This window comes from Trichechus manatus, unplaced genomic scaffold (assembly GCF_000243295.1).
Source record: "Trichechus manatus latirostris isolate Lorelei unplaced genomic scaffold, TriManLat1.0 scaffold00001, whole genome shotgun sequence".
Lineage (NCBI taxonomy): Eukaryota > Metazoa > Chordata > Mammalia > Sirenia > Trichechidae > Trichechus > Trichechus manatus.
Genome location: NW_004443937.1, coordinates 10,061,310 through 10,083,736, shown reverse-complemented (window position 1 = coordinate 10,083,736; position 22,427 = coordinate 10,061,310). Strand labels below are relative to the sequence as shown.

At 47.2% G+C, this 22,427-nt stretch overlaps 1 protein-coding gene across 1 annotated transcript; it reads left to right on the top strand.

Annotated features, from left to right (window-relative positions):
* Window positions 1-2,294: 2,294 nt before the first annotated feature.
* On the top strand, window positions 2,295-20,556 carry SEC13 (SEC13 homolog, nuclear pore and COPII coat complex component). The gene is made up of 9 exons (XM_004368326.2): window positions 2,295-2,438; window positions 5,036-5,080; window positions 7,739-7,854; window positions 10,537-10,688; window positions 11,165-11,298; window positions 16,467-16,600; window positions 17,427-17,550; window positions 18,479-18,625; window positions 20,100-20,556. The coding sequence occupies exons 1-9, from the start codon at window positions 2,436-2,438 to the stop codon at window positions 20,211-20,213; spliced, it is 969 nt and encodes a 322-aa protein (XP_004368383.1). The 5' UTR covers window positions 2,295-2,435; the 3' UTR covers window positions 20,214-20,556.
* Window positions 20,557-22,427: the final 1,871 nt, after the last annotated feature.

Genomic DNA, 22,427 nt, shown 5'->3' with positions numbered 1-22,427 from the left:
GGAAGTGACTGTGCTCTTATTGTACACTTATTTCTCTGTATCTCTGGCTTGTGCTCTTTGTAATTAATGGGATTTGTCTGCCTTTTCAACACTATCCTGAGCAATAACAATAAATGCACACGTGGAAATGCAGACATGGTACACATCACAAGGCCTTTTTCCGCAGGACAGCTGGGCACCCCGCCCCCCTCTATGAATTTGAACCCAGAGGGAAATTGAGTCCCTGGGAGGGAAAGGAACTTGGCCCAAGAGCACAGCGCTCAGTGGGTGGTCTCCTACCAGGTCGCCCCTTCTAGAGGGAGTGTTTTTACTCATAGCTGAAAATGCACCATTTGAGGGAGACAAGTGTAGCCTGCCATCAGTCACTAACTCTCCATGTGGAGTGGTCTGCAGTCCCAGAGTGCAAGGCCTTGGGAGAAGGGGCCTCAGGAGGAGGAAGAGATTCAGGGGCAGACAGTCTTGTGGTGGGGAAGAAAGGGGACACACACTGGAGAGAGCTCAGAATGGCCTGACTTGGTTCTGGCATCAACCAGAGGAAGGGCGTGGGAGGCATGGACACAGGATGTTGGTGGCATCTCCTACTGGGGAGGAGGGAGGCAGAGGGGAGCCTGGTACCCAAGAGGCTGAACTTTGCAAACCTCTGCTGAGCATCAGCAGAGAAAGAGAATGTGCCCAGACTAAGAAACAGTCCCCAGTGTTAGGCCAAAGCCTGGGGTCTCAGACTCATGTAAGCACACACACACTCCTCAGATCCTAGTCTCTTCTCACGGAGAACAAAAGCCCAGATCAAGCACCATAGGCCCATCCAACTTCCAAACACTGCTTCACATCCAAGGGTCCATTTAATCCTGATATCAACCTTTGGGGTAGGTATTATAATTCTCATTTTACGGAGGAGGACCAGCAGCCCAGAGAGGTGAAAGGTGTGCCCTCCTAGTAAGTAGGTGATACAATATTTATACCTAAGCAGTCTGGATTCCAGAACCTGTATTCTAAACCTCTATATTATAATGCCTTTCAGGCCCACCAGCAAATATCTCAATGAGTAAGATACAGTTCCATACTTGTCCCAAATCCCCAATCTCTTCAATTTCATTGCTTACACCAGGGCATTCCTTTAATAACAACAATGCTCCCACATATTAAATTATATCTAATATGCCATTATCCCCATCTCCCACTTGAGGAAAGAGACTCAGAGAGAAAAATGCCTTGACCTTATTACCCAGAGTATCAGTGGTGCAGGTATAGACCCAAGGCCAGGGCCTGTCCTTTGAAGAACAGGAGGACCAAGAGCCTCCCCACCCCTTTACTTCCTGCTCCACCTGACAAAGAGACACACATACACACTAGAGGGAAACATAAGCCCTAAACTCCGGGGTGGGGGTGGGGATGGGTGGTTTGCTACCTGGAGGTCTGGCCAAGTTCTGTAGCACCCTACTCTTCTGGGCCCCCTTCCATAGTTTGCCAGTCTGGGTCTATCTGAGCCTTAACATCTTCTCTCAAGCCGTGACTACCTCCAGATATGGTTCTTCTCATGTTCAAGGAAGGAAACTGAGGGATTGTGTCTTATCCAAGGGGAGCCTAGGCTCCACCCTGGGTCCCCTGCCTCCTTAATGGCCCGAGGGGGCTTTAGGGCTGGGCCCCAGGCCCTACCCAGAAGCGCAGCATTTCTCACTGTGCTTGTGGGGATCCCCCAACTTCCCTCCTTTGGGCAGCGGGGGAGAGGGTTGGAAAACTGGGGGTCAGGTCCCGGGCTCTAGCTGCAGTAGCCTGGCTGAGATTCCTCCTTGCCTGGGGATCTACCTGAGGGGCCAGACTCACAGGATCCCGGGACTGCTGTGGAGAAGTAGCAGTTTGGAGGCATCCGACCTATGGCTGGGGAGGGCGGGGCAAGAGGTTTCAGCCTCTGTTTGGGGGGCATTCCCTGACTTTCTTGGCCCCTAGACCCAGCCGATGGGTCCTAAGGAGGGGCTAACAAAAAGGGAGCACTAGGACCAGTCTACTCACTCCCCCTTAAAATTAATCGACCTACAAAATTCGTCATAAGGTCGTTCGCACCCAGAACAGCAGGGAGGCTGGTAAAGCTGTAGTTAAGAATCCTTTCTTTCATTGACGCGTCTCAAGAAAAGGAAAAGGCTGCTCAGGAAGATACGCCAGTCAGCGCTTCAGACGCCAAACGGTCCTGGGTCAGGGACGTCGTGGAAACCAGAGCGGTTCCGCGAAGGTTTCGTGAGAATCAGGGGCGGGGCAACGGGAGGGAGGGACGCGGCCTCCGGAAGGCACGGAACCTTTGTGTCAGCTGGAGCGGGTTGCTGCTCGGAGGCTCCTGAGCCACGGCCCCACGGCTTGCAAGCCGACGCCGGAAGTAAACCGTTTGGAGCTGCCACCGGGAGCTGCCACGTCTGAGACCGGGAGCTACAACCGCCACTGCTATGGTGAGTGTCAGGGTCGAAGACGTCGAGTGGGGTTCGGGCCACGGTCGCTGTCCTGACAAAACTCGCCCTCCCTGGTTCCTCAGCCGCTCTGAGGTTCAAACCCGGGGCTGGGATCATTCAACTTGCTGCCACCGTTTCGAGGTTTGGGGGATCTGGCCTTGGTCCTCTGGCCCTGTCCCTCTGGCCCTTTCGGAGTGGGAGGCCAGCGGAAGGCCGCCAACATCCCGGAATCTTGCATGCTGCGCGGTTGCAGCTTCTCTTCTTTCCCTAACAATTAAAAGCAATACAACATAGTAGCTACTGTTTCTCGAGCTCTTAGTGAATTCCAAGCCTTGCTTATATCATCAGTTGGCCATCAGCGCGGTGAAATACGTGCTATTATTATCAGCATTTTGCAGATGAGGAAATTTGAGGTTCTAAGAGGTAAAGCCTTGTGCACAGCTGGTAAATGGCAGAGCTAAGATTTGAACCCTCCTAACCATTCCGTTCTACCGCCTACTCCTGCTCCCAGCAAAGATGTTTGTCAACTCGCTGGGTCCCCAGAGAGTACCCCAGCTATGATAGACACTTTGGGAAACTGATGTAGGGATGAACTGAAGGACTCTGAGAGTAAGGTCTCAGTTTTTTATCTCCGTGGTATCCACAGTGTATATTCACTCTACACTTACTCGTTGAGGGAAGGACTGAATGAACTAGAACTAATAGATGAAAGCATCCAGCCTGAGCCTGGCACAGAGTGTGGGTTCAGTAAACGCATGATCTCAGGAGAATGGTTGTGCTTCATCAGTAGGCATGAGGGAACCAGCATGGACCCAAAAGTCAGGACACTGGGCTTAGTTCTTGCTCCGAGGGGCGGGGTCAGCCTTGGTATTAAATCGCTGGCCTCTTTTGGCCTGAAATTCTTCAGCTGCTGAATAGGACTGAGGTCTCTTATACTCTGACATTCAGCTCATTCTGAATGAATTTTTAACTCATTAACTGATTCTGAAAAGCTGAATTGTTCTGCGTGTTGCCTCTTAAAAAGGAACAGATAACACCAGGTGTTCAGAAGAAAGTACTGTCAGAACTTTAAAAACAACACTAGTTTAGAAGCATTGGTCACCAGCCCTGGGTGAGAGTGGTTAGAAATAAATGCTGGTTATCTCCAAGGTCTTTTGATGATGTCGCGTAAAACTACTTCCCAGTAAACTTTCTTTCTGAATCTACTCAGCTTTCAGCTGTTGAATTTAAGGAATGTTCTAAATAGGCAGCCTGGTGGAGTGGAAAGCTTTGTGGGCTAGGAGATAGAGGTGGGGCTCGATTCTAAGCTCTGTGGCTGTGGCAAGTGCTTTTCTTCTCTAGGCTTGCATTCCTTAATCTGTTAGACAGCCCTGATTAACTCTGCCCTAAGTACCTCCCAGCACACATGTGAAAGCACTTTGTAACCTAGACGATGCTGCACACATAGGAGACTTCTTATCTTCCTTACTTCTCTTTGCAACCCTTGGGCACCCACTTGTTAGGGAGTCTAGCATTTGATGAAAGAACCTGTGCTCATTTGATGTGTACCTTTTGAGCTCCTTTGCAGCCATCCTCTTCCAGTATCCACCTTTCTGAAAAGTCAAGTCAGACTTTATACCTGCAAGGCTTGTGCAGGAAAAGATGAAACGGGAAATGGTTTGAAATACCAGTTCCAAATTGAAATTTCCTTTTCAGTGCCCTTTTCCATCCTAAGAATTTAAAGAATAGGGGCCAGTTTTGTTCATTTATTCATTCAGTAAATAGTCACTCAGTTCCTTCTGTTTGCAAACACTGTGCTGGATGATATGAGGGGATTGAACACGGCAGACGACTCAGACCCTGACCCCAGGGAGCTCACCTTCTAGTGGGGAGAGGAAATCATGTAGAGTGTTGTAGACATTCAGTGCTGAAGATATTCAGAAGGGTCCAGCTAGTTGGGGGATCTGGGAATCGTCCAGAAGGGGTATAATTTGAGCTGGACCTCGAAATATGGGTAGGAAGGCAAAGACCCTGACAGCCATCTTCTAGCCCTACCGACTACTCAGTCCTAGACCTCAGTAGGTGATAGCCTTGGGTCTGTCACAGGTGACGGACCAGGGAGCAGCCTCAAGGGGAACTTGAATCAAATCCACAAGTCTTAGGTACGAACCCTGTTAATGCAGAAACTGCCCTCAAGGTCCCCCTCACCCTCAATGGTAGCCTGGACTGCTTGCTGTTCCCTTACACACATCAAGCTCCTTCAGACCTCTGTGTCTTTGTTCCTACTGTTCTCTGTCTGGACTGTCCTTTTTTTCACCTGTGCCACCTGGCAAATTCCACTCATCTTCTAAGCCCCAGTTCATGTCCACCACCACCACCTCAGCATCTACTTATGCCATGTTAGGGTTATTTTATGCAAACTTCTCAAGGGCTAAGAGTACCTTTTATTCATGTCTATGTCTCCAGTCCCTGGCATAGTGCTTGGCAAAGAGAATGACTGTTGAATGAATGAATGAACAAATGCAGTCAAGAACTTATAGAAACAATTGGTGGATTTAATAAGAAGATTGCATTCTAACTGGCATCAGTTAATATACCAGTGATATCTTTGCTTCTAGGTATCAGTAATTAACACCGTGGACACCTCCCATGAGGACATGATTGTAAGTATTCGTTTGGCCCGCCCACAGAAGCTGTGGACATGGGCACTTCTGGGGGAGGGACGTAGTTTCTGTTTTTCATTATTCCTTTCTGTTGATCATTCATGAGCCCAGGTGTGGCTTTGCAGCCTTTTGCCAGTTGGGCTATAGCTGTAGAGTCAGCCCAGACACGTCCTCTGAGTTGGCAGGGCTGTGGCAGTCTCGTCACTCTCGGTAGAAGGAACCTAGGAATGGTTTTAGCTTGTGGCTCTCAGCCCTCTAGCTTAGTGGGTATGGAGGTTTGACAGTAGTCTTCCCACCTGTCTTCCTTCTGCTGCCACCTCTTAGCCCTGTTGGAAAGGGGACTGAAAGAGGGAACGTGAAGGGAGAGTCAGAAGATGACTCACTGCAAAGGCAGAGGGAGCCTGCAGCGAAAGCCCAAGGCAGAGCCAGGCAGGACCACCACAGACGACTGGCCAGGCAGGGCCCTATCAGCTAGAAGTCATGAACTGAGGGGGCTCAATAAAGAGGACAGGGCTGCAGGAGTGGGTCCAGAGGTTAAAGTCCCAGCAGAAAAAACACAAAACTGCTTCATGCAGGGCCCAGCAGTCCAGGCAGCCTTTGGGCAAGAGCATTTGTGCCCAGGTCAGTCAGCTTACAAGGTTTCATCCCAGGGTTCGTGCCCTCACATACTCAGCCAGCAGTTGCTTTTGGGTTTCTGGGAGGTTGCCTGATCTCAGAGTTGTGTATGTTCCTGGATTCTGTAGTGTGTGGTCTGGCTGTAAGACCACACCTCCTTGGAGACAGTATGGTACCATGGGTACCATGGGTAAGAAGGCCCAATCTGAGACTCCCTACCCAGTCTCTTAACTTTTCTGAGCCAGCCTTGATTTCCTCATTGGGCAAATCTACTGGAAAAAAAAAAAAAAAAAACCTCTTTAAAGTATTAAAAAGCAAAAATGTCACTTTGAGGACTAAGGCGCACCTGACCCAAGCCATGGTATTGTCAGTTGCCTCGTATGCGTCCAAAAGCTGGATGGTGAATAAGGAAGACCAAAGAAGAATTGATGCCCTTAAATTATGGTATTGGCAAAGTATATTGAACATACCATGGACTACCAGAGGAACAAACAAAATCTGTCTTGGAAGATGTACACCCAGAATGCTCTTTGGAAACGAGGATGGCGAGACTTTGTCTCACATACTTTGGACATGTTATCAGGAGGACCAGTCCCTGGAGAAGGACACTGTGCTTGGTAAAGTAGAGGGTCAGCGAAAAAGAGGAAGACCCTCAACGAGATAGATTGACATAGTGCTGTGACAATGGGCTCAAACATAGCAACGATTTTAAGGATGGCGCAGGACCGGGCAGTGTTTCATTCTGTTTTACATAGAGTCACTGCGAGTTGAAACCTACTAGGTGGCACATAACAACAACAGCAAAGTGGGCAAGATAATGGATGAGCTACCTACTTGAATGGGGTTGGTTTGAGGAACAAATGAGGCAAAGTAGTAATGACTAACATTTGCCTGCTCACTGAGTGTCAACCCCATGCTAAGCACTTTTCATTCAGTATCTCATTTAACCTTTATAACAACTCTTGAAACAAATACCATCATTAGTCCCATTTTAAAATAAGAAAACTGAAGTTCAAGGAGATTTGGTAACTTTTCAAAGGTTGCACAACAGGTAAGCCAAGGAGGTAGGATTTAAATCTCTCAGGTACTGTGCCCTACATCATCCCAACGTGTGCGGTGGCACTCTGCAGGAGGGCTTTGGAAGTACACATGTAGAGATCTGTCTTAGCATCTGTACTGCCTGCCTTCCAGGAAGCCAAGCCCTGAAATAATGGGAGGGGTTGACGTCCAAAGAAGAATCAGGATGTTTCCTTGGGTAAAGGAGTGACTGAGGCAGACAGAATGGTACAGCTGAGGAAAGTGGTGTCCACTGGATTAAACAGGCCAGCAATCAGGAGGGAGCAGGTGGTGGTCAGCCTGGGCAAGAGGCCTAGGGCCTCAGAGGAGCCCTACCTGAGATGGACAAGAAGCCATGGGCAGGGCCCAGCCTAGATCTGGATAGTCAGTCAGCATGAAGGGATTTGGTTCATGAGCAATAGGACCAGCGATACTAAGGCATTGTTTTCCTTGGGAGTGGGGAGTCTGGGGTTCTGGGTGCACTGCTAGAACATAGGTGAGGCAGAAGCCCAGGAGCAAAGGTACACAAAGGATCTGGAGCCATGGAGAAAGAAGGAGGAGCCCAGATACCTAAATGGAACCCTGTGTCCAGGCCAGAGGGACATCATGGAGGACCCAGATAGGCCTGCTGGTTTGGGCAGCATTAGCCCCAGGTTCTGTGGCTGAGCTGATCCTCTGGGCTGTGGCCTAAGATGGGGTCTGAGAGGAAGGAGAAGGGAGGCCAGGCTCCCATACCCACCTGAAGACAAGATTTGAAGGGGCCTTCCTTGGCATATGTAAAGAGTCTTTAAAATCAGCTGCATATGGTTGGTTTTGTCCCTTTCAGAAAGACATTGCCTGTCAAAGAATCTGATGGCTAGCTTCTTGCCATCAGATTCTTTGAGAGTAGATTAATTTCAGGTAGTCTGGTCCAAACTAGACTCTCTGTCCTGGTGGCCATCCCACCTGCCTGGCCTGCAGGCTTCCTGAGCTGTCCTCCCTTTGCAGCATGATGCCCAGATGGACTACTATGGCACCCGCCTGGCAACCTGCTCATCTGACAGGTCCGTCAAAATCTTCGATGTGCGCAATGGAGGGCAGATTCTGATCGCCGACCTCAGAGGGTAAGTGTGACCAACTCTAGGGAGGGTCTCAAAGAATACTTTGGCCTCTGAGGCCGGCCTCAAGCCTAGGAGGAAAGAATGAGAACTCGGTTCAAAGCAGCCCCTCAGTGTGTTTAGCAGAGAGGACCCCTGGGCCGCAGATGCCAGGGGTGATGCAGTTAGGGGCACAGGTTGGTCCAAGAGTGAATTCAGATCTGCCATCCACAGACCCACTAAAGGACCTTGGGAAGTGAGTCAGTTTACCTCTCTTGAACCTTGACCTGCTCTACCACAAATGGCACTGATGCTACCCCCACCCAGGTAGGGCATGCCCTGTGAGGACACAGCACTCTCACACAGTAAGCCTTCCATAAAGGCAGCTGTTGCTACTTTTAAAAATGGTAAACAATAACATTTTTTGCAGGTTTCACCCACATGATCTAAAGTGTTACTCAAAAGCATTAATGTAAGAATAATGCCCCAAATCCCATAGCTCTGCCTGTTTTCCCATGGCAGGTGTTCAGTGAATGTTTACAAATGTGTGATTTACTGTTCTCCCTCTGAAGATTGTTCAGGAGGCCCTATCCCTCTCATTTTTATGGCCACAGCTCTGCTGCTTTCCTCTCAGCTCGCGGCCTTTCTCATCGCTGGGCTTTTTAACTTGGGTTCTGTTGGTCTCACAGGGTTCTTTCGATAGAATTCAGGAGTTGGTGAACTGGGGTGGGAAAAAAATCACTTCTTTATTTTCAGTGACTCTAAGCCATTGCTGTCAAGTCAGTTTCGACTCATGGAGACCCTTAATTAGCATTTCCTTCAATCGTGGTGTACGCAAGAAACCACAGTAGTAATCATGATACCTGTCACTTTGACACCAATAGAAGTCATAGATGTTTCCCTGTCACATTTCAGACATCTCAAAATATCATTTATGCTCATCTGTACTTTGAAATTACAATTGTTATTAGACCTACCACTAGAGCTTGTTCCTTAGAATGTGTTAATCAAATGCGCACATATCACTATAAACAAACAAAAAAACCCGTTGCCGTCAAGTCGATTCTGACTCATAGTGACCGTGTAGGACAGAGTAGAACTGCCCCCTAGGGTTTCCAAGAAGCGGCTGGTGGATTCAAACTGCCAACCTTTTGGTTAGCAGCCGAGCTCTTAACCACTGTACCACCAGGGCTCCATATCACTATAAGCATAATTTTTTTAGTATTTTGATAAGTTTCAGTATAATTGGGTTTTCCTTTATAATCCTGCTTCTATATATTTTATCCATTATTCTGTAAAGGGGTCCATAGCCTTCACCAGGCTGCACAAAAGAGATTAAGAACCCCTGACAAGTAGGTCCTCGGTTCGTGTTTGTTAACTGAATTAAAGAAAATATACATCAGTAGCCATTTAGGGAAACATGCCTAGAAGTTACCCTCTTGCTGCATGTCACAAATTGAGTGACCAAGGAGTCACATGCTAGTTACCCTGTGCAGGAGACCCTGGCTGAGCAGAGAGCTGCTAGGGGTAGGTCTGGTTGCCAGCACCGGCTGAGGTGGTCACGTTTGCTGTGACTCGCTCCTTTCTGCTCTGCCGTTCTTATGCTCAAAAGATGTGAAATATTGGAGAGAGAAGATATTCACACCCCTTTTATTTTTTCCCTCAGTTAAAACTATGCTAGTTTTTGGAGATTTGAGTTTACTCAAGTTTCATTAGCGGCTCCTTCGTAGGGACTGGGAATGTACTGTTGACCCAGCCAGAGGGAGGAGGAGACTGCAGCCCTAGTGTGAAGGAGTAAACAAGGAGCAGGACTGATAGCCACCAGGTATTAAGTGGTTTTTTGTTGTACCAAGCACTGTTCTAAGCTCTTTATATGAGTTATCCCAAATATTTTACCCTCGTGACCACCCTCTGAAGGAAGTATTCATATAGAGACTAAGCCATACAGAGGATATGATCCTCATCTCAGGTCAACAGCTAGTGAGTAGGGGAGTAGGATTTGAAGGAGCCTGGGCTCCTAAACACTGCCTCTTGTAGGCTGTGGTGCAGACCCTCCCCTGGATCAGAGGACTGGCCCAGTACAGAGCCTGGGCTGTGGTGCAGACCCTCCCCTGGATCAGAGGCCTGGCCCAGTACAGAGCCTGGCACAGAGTGGATGATAAGAGTCTGTACTTACCAGGTGAATGGATAAGGATCAGAAGAAAACAGAAAAGAAAGACATACCTCCTGGACAAGTTTAAAAAGTAGTAAAAAATATAAAAATGAAACAGATACTGCTTCCTCAAGAAGTTGACTGTCTAGAAGAAGGAATAGCAGTTCACTCTACAAATATTTTCTGAGCATGTGTTGGATGCAAACCCTAGATCGAGGAACAACTGTGCTGATGACTGTAGATGTAGATGGCGCTGGCTGCGGTCTGGCCAAATGCAGTTTCTGCCTGGTCGGGTCAGGGAGGCTGACTTAGAGGCTGTTTCTAATGGCTCTGTGACCTCAACAAGTTGCTTAGCCTCTCTGAGCCTCAGAGTCCTCACTGCCCAATGAGCAGAGTCCCTTTGGGCATTCTATAGTTGAAATTCTTAAGCAGTTCTGTCCTGACACACTGTCTCAGCCTACCAAGGAAGCCATTCAGTTCTGTCCAAAACAGTCCCTGGCAGAAGCACTGTGGGCTCCCTGGCCCCTCTGAGCAGCCTCTGACCCTCTCCCCTACAGTCATGAGGGTCCTGTGTGGCAAGTGGCCTGGGCCCACCCCATGTATGGCAACATCCTGGCCTCCTGCTCCTATGACCGGAAAGTCATCATCTGGAAAGAGGAAAATGGCACCTGGGAGAAGACCCATGAGCACACAGGACATGACTCCTCAGGTACCCGGAGGGGCGAGCCAGGAGCCCTGGGTGGGAAAGGCCTCTGTCCTTGGCTCCCTCCTCCTTGTGATGCTTCTTGTCTGTCCTTGGCCTTTGGCTGGCTTTTCAGCTGGTCTACCCACAGCTGAGGTCAGGTCCCAAGACCTAAATCCAGTCCACAGCAGAATGAGAAAAGTAAAGACAACATGGAGAGTGTTTCTTAAGGCTAAGCTTATTCTTTTTAAATGCTGGCCTTAATCTCAGAGTGTGGTCCTTCTCACTTTTTGGTTAAGACAGACTTTATTTTATGAAATGATGATAGTAGTAAGTGATAGGATTGTTGTTGTCTTTTAATGTCCTCAGCTGGCAGAATTACAGCTTGCCTGTTGTAGTCCCTACAGTATTTTAGAAATTTAGTAAAACAGTAAATCTGGGAAATCAAAGTCTGGAACTCTGGGCAACATTATCCCTGCTCACTGTGTCACTCCCTCCTGCAGTAAACTCTGTATGCTGGGCACCCCATGACTACGGCCTGATCCTGGCCTGTGGGAGCTCCGATGGGGCCATTTCCCTGCTGACTTACACTGGCGAGGGCCAGTGGGAAGTGAAGAAGATCAACAATGCTCACACTGTAAGTCAAGACCCTGCCTGTGTGGAGAGGGTCACTCTGTTGCTTTGCTTCGTGTCTCCTTAGACTCCTTAGAGAGTAACAGGGGTGGTGTCCCTGCTGTGCATGGGGCCAGGAGATTGCTGCTGATCAGCCATGCTTGATATACCACTTCGAGCTTCTTTGCTCTGAAGCCAGACTAGAGGCTGCATCCAGAGAGGCCAGGCTGCAACAGCCTCGTTCGACCCACGATGGGTTGGCACTGGTCAGGGAGAGCCAGGGGCTGTGGGGATGTGGTGGCAACAGCCTGCCCACCTGCCACCTTCGCTGTGGACACCTCAAGTTGATAGGCCTTGCAGTAGCCTTTGGGACCCCAGAGAACTGAGTGGTGTTATAAAAAGCATTATAGGACTTTAGTTCCCTGTACTCCTAGTCATTTAACATTCAGGTCGAAATAGTCGAGCAAGCGTTGTGGACACTGGGGGAAGAAACCTCACATTTCTTGATCCCTACTGTATGCTAGGCCTTTTGTCAGATAATCCTCACAAACGTGGGAATGAAAGAACGAACTAACAGATGTGCAGCCCTGCATGGTAAGAGGTCTCATTCTAATTTATGATGCGGCGAGTGAGGCTCAGAAAAAGGAAGTGCCTTCAGAAGGCACTGTGCTGGGATTTGAACCCTGGAATTTATGTCTTCAAAGCCTTCTCCACGTAAGAGTCCCAGGCTCTGATGGCTCCAAACACTCTGAAATCCACCCAGACAGAAATTTAAAGCCAGCAGCCCTAAAGCTTGCTGCTGTGCCTTTGTATTTCTCAAATCCAGGGGATCCAGAAGAGCTCACAGCCTCCCCAGCCCTTAAGGCCCCAGGAGCCTGTCTAGGGACCTTGTTACTTGGGGCTCTATAATCCCCATCTGTTCCCCCTACTTGCATAAATGAATAGGCTAGGAGAGGCTTCTGGGAAGATGGTGGCGGGTGGCATCATAGTTTTTCAGTCTGTCCAAATATCTGCACAAAAACCAACAGCAACTGGGGAGCAAACCGAAACCTCATGAACAACCTTTACAACAAAACTGGGTAACAGGGTCTTCCCACAAACTCCAAAATACACGGTGGAAATGAACCACCAGCAGCCACAAGACCTGCATGGATTTATATCTGAGCAGGAGGAAGAAGGAAACAACAGGGTGCCTTTTAACAGACCCAAGAAGAAGAGTACCCCAAAATAGCCATCAGGTATCCACAAGAAAGAAGAGCAGGCCAGTTTGAGAACAGCAGCTGAAACTGGGAGACATTCTTTTTGTTTCCTTTTTAATTGAGATGTAATTCACATACCATAAAATTCAGTGGTCTTTAGTATATTCACAAAATCGTGCAACCATCAGCACTAATTCCAGAACATTTTTGTCACCTTCCCAAAACACCGCTTATCGCTGTCCTCCCTCTCTAGCCCTGTTGTCAATTCCGACTCATAGTGACCCTACAGGACACAGTAGAACTGCCCCATAGGGTTTCCAAGGAGCGGCTGGTGGATTTGAACTGCGGGCCTTTTGTTTAGCAGCCACCAGGGCTCCTCCCTAGCCCTAGGCAACTACCAGGGAATTACTAATCTGCTTTCTGTCTCTGGATTTGCCTATCCTGGACATTCTACATAAAGGAGTCATACAGTGTTTGGTTTCTTATAACTGGCTTCTTTCTCAGTATAACATTTTCAAGGCTCATCCACATGGTAGCGTGTAGCAGTACTTCATTCCTTTTTGTGGTCAAATAATATTTCATTCTATGGATATACGCATTTTGTTTATCCATTCAGTTGATGTCCATTTTTGGCTATTATGAATAATGCTGCTATGAATATTCATGTTCAGTTTTTTGTGTGACCATATGCTTTCAGTCCTCTTGGGTATATACCTAGGAATAGAATTACTGAATCATATGATAACTCCGTGTTTAACTTTTTGATGAACCACCAAACTTTTCCAAAGTAACTGCACTATTTTATATTCCTATCAGCAGTGTATGAGAGTTCCCCTTTCTCCACATCTTGATCCACACGTATTATTGTCTGTCTGTTTTATTATAGCCATCCTAGTGGTATCTCATTATGGTTTTGATTTGCATTTTCCTAGTGAGTAATGAGGAGTCCCTGGGTAGCACAAGTAAGTTAACCGCTTGACAGCTAGCTGAAAGGTTGGTGGTTTGAACCCACCCAGAGGTGCCTCGGAAGACAGGCCTGGTGATCTGCTTCCAACAGGTCACAGCCTTGAAAACCCTACGGAGCAGCTCTACTCCGCACACGTGGGGTCACCATGAGTCAGAATCGACTTGACAGCAACTAACAACTAACAACAATGAGTAATGATGTTAAACATCTTTTCATGCGCTTATTGGCCATTTGTGTATCTTTGGAGAAATGACTGGGAGGGGTTTTGCCCTCTGTAATGCCAGGTGAGTGCAAGGGGCCCACCGTAAGAAAGACTAAAGGGACGGGAGAAATGTGGCCCCTGTGGCTCACCAGCCTGCCTTCTAGGATGAGGAGAAACTGCTGAGAGTGAAATCAGAATTGAGCCAGTTAGGGACCAGAAAGAAAAGAGAAGGTGCGGACCAAAGTAGGGGAGAGGGACAGAGCCAGGAACTCCAGAAAGCGCTCTGCCACATTTCTTAAACATTACTAAAACAAAGAGAGTGCTGAACATAGAAAGGCTTTCTTGAACCTTACCTTATCAGGAAAACTAATTTTATGTAAAGATAAACAACATAAAAGTTTCTGAGGTGGAATCACATACAAAGTTATTATAAGAATAAGCAGAATAACATCGCTGCAGACAGTGACAGCACACTAGACAGACATCCACAAAGCAGAACAAAAATGTAACCCACTGTTTCAAATCAAGCTAAGAGACATTTTAAAAGTTACCTAAGACATGAAAGAATAACATCAGAATTAGAAAAACTCAGAATTAAGGGGACAGAACTTAGGAAAGAATTAGACATTTAAAATTACTCAGAAATAAAAGATTAAAATGGAATACATGAGCAGCTAAGCACAACAGAGAATGCTTTAAGAGAAATAGGATGTGAAAAAGAGGAAAATTTTAAAAATTAAAAAAATGAAGTAAGAGATAAGGTTTTGAGAGTGACAGTGAAGACAGGCAAGGAAGATAGACGTATGAATAATAAGAGTCCCTGAAAAATAAGACCAAAGCAAGAAAACAGAAACTACATATTGAGAGACACACCCTGTACCTGCGACTGTCAGCCCAGAATCACCAACAAGACATATTCTAGCAACATTATTGGACTTTAAAAGGAAAAAAAAAAAAAACAACTCTTTGAGCATCTAGAAAAAAGAGCCATATGACATCTAAGGGAAAGAAAATAAGACTAACATCCTACTTTTCACCAGCAGTGCTTTATGCAGAAGGGCTAACACATTTAAGATACTCAGGGAAAGGAAGTGTGAGTTGAAGATTTATAAGCAGGATCACACAGAGACTTGTACACAAAAGTTCATAGCAGCTTTATTTGTACTAGTGGAAAACTGAAAACATTTCAGATGTCCGTCAAGGTGAATGGATTAACAAATTGTGTTGTACCCATGCTATAGAAATACCACTCAGCAATAAAGTGAAACAACTACCGATATAATAACATGGATGAATTTTAATTATGCTGAAAAAAGCCAGACAAAAAAGAGTACATACTCTAATTCCATTAACACAAAATTCTAGGAAATGTAAATTAATCTACAGTGACAGAAAACAGATCAGTGGTTGCCAGGTTTTGGGTGGGGAGGGTATGGAGAAATGGATTACAGAGGGACACGAGGGAAGTCTTAGGGGTGATGGATAGGTTTGTTATCTTGATTGTGGTGATGGTATCACAAGAGTGTACAGATGCCAAAATTCATCAAATTGCGTGCTTTATATGCAGTTAATGTATGTCAATTATACCTCAAAGGTGTTTTTTAAAATGACTTTGAAGTATGAAGAGCACACGCTGTTATCAATATGCAAGAACTCAGAACTGTTGCTCCCATGAGCCTTTTCTGAGGTATCTACTAGAGAACAAGCTTCAGACAACAAAAATGACTAGAGAAACATCAACATAAATATATACACGTTCTCTTCACTTATTGACTATCTCGTTACCCAACATTTTGCATTTACGACAATAGTAAAAAATCTGCTGACTTTTGCACATTAACGACCCTGCCAACCCAAACACCCTCACCAACCCAAATGCCCTTGTCTCGTGCAGCTCATCCAGGGTGTGCAGAGGACGTAGCAGCGCTGTCCCTGGGGTATTTAACCCCAGCCTGGAACCCACAGGGCATGCAATGCTCAGGCTCCTCCCAGCTAGGGTCTAGATTATAGCTTTAAATATAGTTTATTACTAAAATAAACCATGGCTTTCTTCCTAGTCCTTCTTAGCATGGAAGCTCCACTGAAACCTGTTTAGCATCATAGTAATACGTAAGCCTCCACTGGTACATGGGTGGTAGCTGTGCATGAGGTGCATTGGCTGGGAATTGAACCTAAGTCTTTGTCTGGAAGTTGAGAATTCTACCACTGAACCACCACTGCCCCCTCTTGGATGGCTAGCAGAGTTCTATTTCTTGACCTGGTGGTGGTTACAAGAGTACCTTCGAGTAACTCATTAAGCCATATATTTATTTATGTTATGTGGTTTTCTGAATATGTTTTACTTTTTAATAAAAAAAAACAATTGTTTTAAAAAGCAGACCCCACGTGCCCTCCTTTCATGTGTTTGAAAAATGTTTTTTCTTAAATTTCTGAGACCGTTCCTAACTCCTGCTTTAAATACATGCTGCTGAAAAACACCCACACTGTTAGGAAGACTTGAGGGAGAATTGTGAGTGTCTGATCCTTAGTTCGGAGCCCTGGTGGCGAAGTAGCTAAGAGCTTGGCTGCTAACCAAAAGATCAGCAGTTGGAATCCACAAGCCACTCCTTGAAAACCCTATGGGGCAGTTCTACTCTGTCCGTTAGGATTGCTGTGAGTCAGAACTGACCCGACAGCAATAGATTCGGTTTTGTTTTTAATCCTTCGTTCATCACATCAGTAGTCCTACCTAACCTAGTCGTAGAACTGCAGAGGAAGTGAACAGACGCCTTGGGGGTGCAGAAGCACAGTGTTCTATTGCAGGATACATGTCCCCCTCTTTACAGATTGGCTGCAATGCTGTCAGCTGGGCCCCTGCTGTTGTACCTGGAAACCTCATAGACCAGCCATCGGGGCAGAAACCCAACTACATCAAGAAGTTTGCCTCAGGCGGCTGTGACAACCTCATCAAGCTGTGGAAGTAAGTGGGGTAGTGTGGACTTCTTCAGAGGGGTGCTTCTCACCCTTCACACCCTATCTACCATGACTCACCCACAGTGGACAAGAAACAAGGTCACCTTCTTTTTCCCCCCTGCCAGGAAAATACTGTTTGCAGTGTATCAGAGAATATCCTTTTAAAAAAAAAAAAAAAAAAAACACTTGCCCTTTGCTCAAGCATGTTTACTGTGGCTGGGGCTGACTTTTAGCTGTGGAGAACCAGAGCATTTCCTGGAGAGTTTCTTTACTGCTGGGCTGTGCCTCTGTGTCTTGGTTATCTAGTGCTGCTATAACAGAAATACCACAAGTGGATGCCTTCAACAAACAGAAGTTTATTCTCTCACAGTCTAGTAGGCCAGAAGTCCAAATTCAGGGAATCAGCTCCAGGGAAGCCTTTCTCTTTCCGTTGGTTCTGGGGGAAGGTCCCTATCATCAGTCTTCTTCTGGTCTAGGAGCTTCTCAAGCACAGGGACCCTGGGTCCAATGAACACACTGTGCTCCTGGCACTGCTGTTTTGGTGGTGTGAGGTCCCGCTGTCTCTCTGCTCATGTCTCTCTCTCTTATATCTCAAAAGAGATTGGCTTAAGACACAACCTAATCTTGTAGATTGAGTCCTGCCTCATTAGCATAACTGCTGCCAAGCCCACCTCATTAACATCATAGAGGTAGGATATACAACACGTAGGAAAATCACATCAGGTGACAAAATGGTGAACAATCACACAATATGGGGAGTCATGGCCTAGCCAAGTTGACACAGATTTTGGGGGGACACAATTCAATCCGTAACACTCTGGTCCCCCCATTAGGGAGGAGGAAGACGGCCAGTGGAAGGAGGAGCAGAAGCTGGAAGCGCACAGTGACTGGGTTCGTGATGTTGCCTGGGCCCCCTCCATTGGTCTGCCAACCAGTACCATCGCCAGCTGCTCCCAGGTCAGTTCAGCCCTGTGAAAGCCCATGTTGTTTAATCTTTTAGTTACTCTTATCAGCCCTTACAGTCTCCCAGAGGGAAAGCCCTCTTGAAAGGTAAGGGCAGAGATAGGAAGGGGCACATGCAGTCAGGTCATCATGCGGTAGAGCCTTGGTTAGAAGCCACAAGTGGCTTGCCTCCACTAAGATAAAATGATTACTATGGAACCAGCCCCAAGAGGGGGGCCAAATTCAGGACCAATTCCCCCTGCTGACCCTTGTGTACATAAGGAATGGAGGTGCCCAGGTGCAGTTCTGAGAGTGTTCCCACACAAGGGCCCGGGGCTGGGAAATTCTGAGACTGTGGACTCATCTTCCTAAGCCACTATCCCCAGACAGGTCACGGAAGTGAAACCAAGGACAAGCCTTTAGTCATCTGCTACAACCGCCCTAGACAAGCATTAAGCTGGGTCTTTTACAGCATTTGAGCCTGTTTTGTTTGGCTCTAAATTTGAGAGGGATTCTTAAGTGTGTGTGTGTGTTTTTAACTTGTCCTTTCTTATTCTTAGAGCTCAGTTTTTAGACAGCCATGCTCATTCAGTTGAGAAAGTGTAGACAGCAAGAGGGAGTCCAAACAAGGAAGTGACAGGGAGGCCTGAGAACAACCCCAGAGAAAATCTGAGCATTAACAATGCAGAGAAAGTCCACATCTGAAATGATGAAAGGAACCTAGGAGACTCTTGACCAGTTCAAAGTGTGTTCCTGGAGGTGAAGGGTTAAAAGCAAGATGCTGGGCTGGAAATTGGTCACCAAAGCTTGGATGCCCAAGAAGTCTTTGGCTTGTAGTTACCCATCCTGTCCTGCAGAAAAGTCCAGTGTGGCTCCAGATTGGGTGGCCATCACCAATGGGGGAGTCTCACCTCCATCTCCTGACTAACTTTTCTCTTCCCAGGATGGACGTGTATTCATCTGGACCTGTGATGATGCCTCGGGCAATACGTGGTCCCCTAAACTGCTGCACAAGTTCAACGATGTGGTGTGGCATGTGAGCTGGTCCATCACAGCCAATATCCTGGCTGTCTCTGGTGGAGACAATAAGGTACACCCCTTTCCAGTGACACAGTGGACAGGGCCCTCCTTGGCTTTCCTTTGCCCACTGGAGGGGGCAGTTGACATTTCTATCTGTTCTCAGGCTTGGAAGGAACCTTAATGAGGACTGCATTTTGAGCTTGTCTCTCGATCCCATCGCTAAATCTCACAGCCCCCTGAAAGGCAGTATGTCCCCTTTTGAAGATGAGGAAAGAAGCTGACAGGCGATTTGACTTGCATAGGGTCTCAAAGCTGTTGGGTGGCACAGCCAATAATCAGGCCCAAGTTAAACCAAAGCCACTTCCTAAGAGTGCATCATTAACCCTTTGTCTGCCTCATCTTCATGGTGATTTTCAGTTAGCTCTGCCAAAAAGTAAGCATGTAAGTAAAAGAGCCCACAAATAAAGGGGAAAGATGGAGTGTTTTTTGTCCAGACACTAAAGAGGCATATTTTTATAAATCAGTACCATTCACGAGTACTTTCCATACCCACTGTGTGCTTTGTGCTGCCGTGCTGTGAGCCGTACAAAGGAAGGGGAAGACGAGCCCGAGCGGCCACCAGAAAACTTAGTCAAACAAAGACCAACACAAGGCAGGACAGAGAGCAGAGTCACACTTGGGAGCAGAGCAGATGTTCTTGAAAAATCATCACAACCACGTGCTCACGATACTGCTGTTTGCATGGAGTCCCTTCGCTAAAGGACCGGATAACTTCTCAGACCCAGAGCATCCTACACAGGGCACATTTAGAGAGTAAAGTCTGTTCCTGAAGCAGAAGTTCTTGGAAATCATTCTTTTTATTTTTTTATCAAGGTAACACATGTACGTAGCTTTAGGCAGTTTTTATTAGGTTATGATTTTTTAAAATGCAGTCTCCTCATCCTCTCTCCAGGGCCAAACCTTTTCAGTTCTTAGCTGTTTCTTCTGCTGTTTACCTTCATGGGGAAATAACACACTTCTTGATCTGTTGTCTTCCTCTACTGCAGTAGTTCTCACACTTCCCATTGTTAAACTTGTGAAAGCACACATTACCAGCCCCACCCCCATTACGAGCCCCACCCCCAGAGTTTCCAAATCAACATGTCTGAACTGCAGCTCAAAAATTTGCACTTGTAACAAGCTCCCAGTGTGGGGGCCACACTTTGAGAACCACTGCTCCAATCGCCCCAGACCCTCTCCCTGTAGCTGTATCATGTGGTTACAGCAGCCTCCAGTGCTTACATAATTATTATTCATAGCATTACCATCTCTCAGCTGCTGTTATTTCTACTCCTTTTTTCTTTATCAGTGTGAACTTGTATTCCTTTGCATTCATTTCAGTGGGATTTCAGTGGGGAACCCAGATAAGTGCTCCATTTCCCCACAAACCTCCGTGCAGAGGTCCTCAGTGGGGATGCTGGCTCTCATCTAGGGGAGCCAGTGCAGTCGGACAGCAGAGGGGAGGGCAGCAGGCCTCTGACAGGCTGTGCGTGGTTGGCTTGCAGGTGACCCTGTGGAAGGAGTCGGTCGACGGGCAGTGGGTGTGCATCAGTGACGTCAACAAGGGCCAGGGGTCCGTGTCCACCTCCGTCACAGAGGGCCAGCAGAACGAGCAGTGACAGGATAGGCAGGGCCTGCTCCCCACCTGCCGCCTCCAGGACTGCCCTTCCCTGGGCCAGCCGACCAGGCGACTGGGAAGAAGCGCTCCCAGTGCACCAAGATTTTCCCGGGAGTAGTTACAGATGCAGCCCCAGAGGGATCATCTGCCTTAACATGATTGGACACGGTTTGTAATTTGCTCTCAGGCTGAATGCACTCGTGTCATGAAGGAAAAACTACAAATGATCTTCAAATCTATTATTTTAAAATATTTTTTGGCCATTTTTATGTACCTTTTGGGTTCAGGCATTATTTTGGGGGTTTTGTTTCCAAAGTGATTAAATAAAATCATATTGCTTATAATTCTCACTGCACTATCCTAACCCCTAAAATGCTCCGTTTGACTCTGGTTGGTCAGTCCGCTGGGCCAGTAGTAGCTGCATCATAAGATGTTCAGCAGTCACCAAGGCCTGGATCCGTGCCGGCATGGTTGCATCCCCATTCTCCCTCAAGCTGGTCTTTCACTGTAAGCATCCTTGTCATTCAGTTAGACTGAAGGCTCCCTCTGCCACCACAGTTGGTGTGTGCTCTCGTGAACCACTTACCAGTATGTATCTGTGTGCTCAGATTCCCACCCTCCACAGGCTTCTGCAGGAGGTGACTGGGGTTCCAAGGGTGCCAAGTCCCAGAGTGCCAGTCACAGTCCTCTGCAGAAGCATAAGCCCCTGTGCAGCAGGTGTCATTAACATGTCCTCAGATCAGTTCCAAGTCCCTGCTGGAATAGGTATCCAGAAAAGTTCTACAACCCTTCACTCTGCCAAGGCCAATGTGAGGCAGGGCCCACATCCAACAAGGGATTGTCAGCCCCTGAAAACAAAGATAGCCTATTGTTCAAAGTCTCTGGCACATAGAAGGTGCTCCAGACCAGAGACAGAGGTCATTCTTAACTGTAACAAATTGGCACATGCTTCCTTCCAGTGCTGTGGCCAGGTAAGGAGTGGTGAGGACACGGACACAACCTTCACTGAGCACTTGACACGTGCCTCTACAGGCTCAGCTCCAAGTGCTTTGTTTGGTTTAATCCTCGAGACCCTGGGAGTTGCTATCAAGTAAGGCCCAGAGAGGTTATGCTAATACCCAGACTTGCTGTGTGTAAGTGGCAGAGCTGGAGGCTGACCAGCAGAGAAGCCACCCTGAAGGGTGAGGAGGAAGAAGGACAGGTGGGGAGAGGGGGCCAAAGCTGATTCTCCCAGCATCTGGCAGCTGTTTGAAGTGCTAAATAGTGGGTCAGCCTCTATTCACAGTCTTCAACCCCTCTTTGCCCTTAAAAATTTAGGGTACCAGAAAGAAAGCAGATCTGGCCCATGGATTATATCTATATAAGTGTTAAAATACAAGGCAAAAATTAAAATATGGCATAGATGGCACATACAGCCTCATATTATACCTTGATGGGGCTCCACTGCCTTCAATGAGCTCCAGGAATTCCAGGATCTGCTTGGGCAGTAGCTACAAGCCACCATACAGAGCACTGTAAAAGGAGCATTGGACTGGGCCTTCAATGATGAGGACTGTAGCCCTGGCTGTGGGACTTCTTGCTGGGTACCACTTCCCCTTCCGTAGAATGGGACCAATCAAGTCTGCCCTACGTGATGGTTGTTAAATACTGCAGTCGATTCCGACTCATAGTGACGCCACGTGACAGTAGAACTACCCCATAGGGTTTTCTAGGCTATAATCTTTATGGAAGCAGATCACCAGGTCTTTCTCCTGCTGAGCTGCTAGGTGGGCTCCAACTGCCAATCTTTTGGTTAGCAGCTGAGTGCTTAACCATTGTGCCACTATGGCTTTTACATGATGTTTACAAGACTCCAATGAACTAATACATGTGGGTGACCCACAAAATGCCAGGCAAATTCAAGGTAGTATTAACCGAACACTAGTAATTAAGAGGCTGGCCAGAAAAGTGGGCAAGATTCATTCGATTTATTAACACTGTCAATGAAAGGAGGGGCTGTGAGGTGGGAGATCACAATTCTGGTCCTAATGGACTCTGAAACAGGCATCACCTCTCAGCAGAGGCACTGGGACCCTTGCCTGAACCCACAGTCACAACAGTAGCCACCACTGACTGAAACCTGCTGTGAGCCCAGCACTGCACTTGAACTTTCCCACATTAACTCACTGAAGCAACACAACAGACCTGTGTAGGTCTATATCCCCAGTTTACTGAG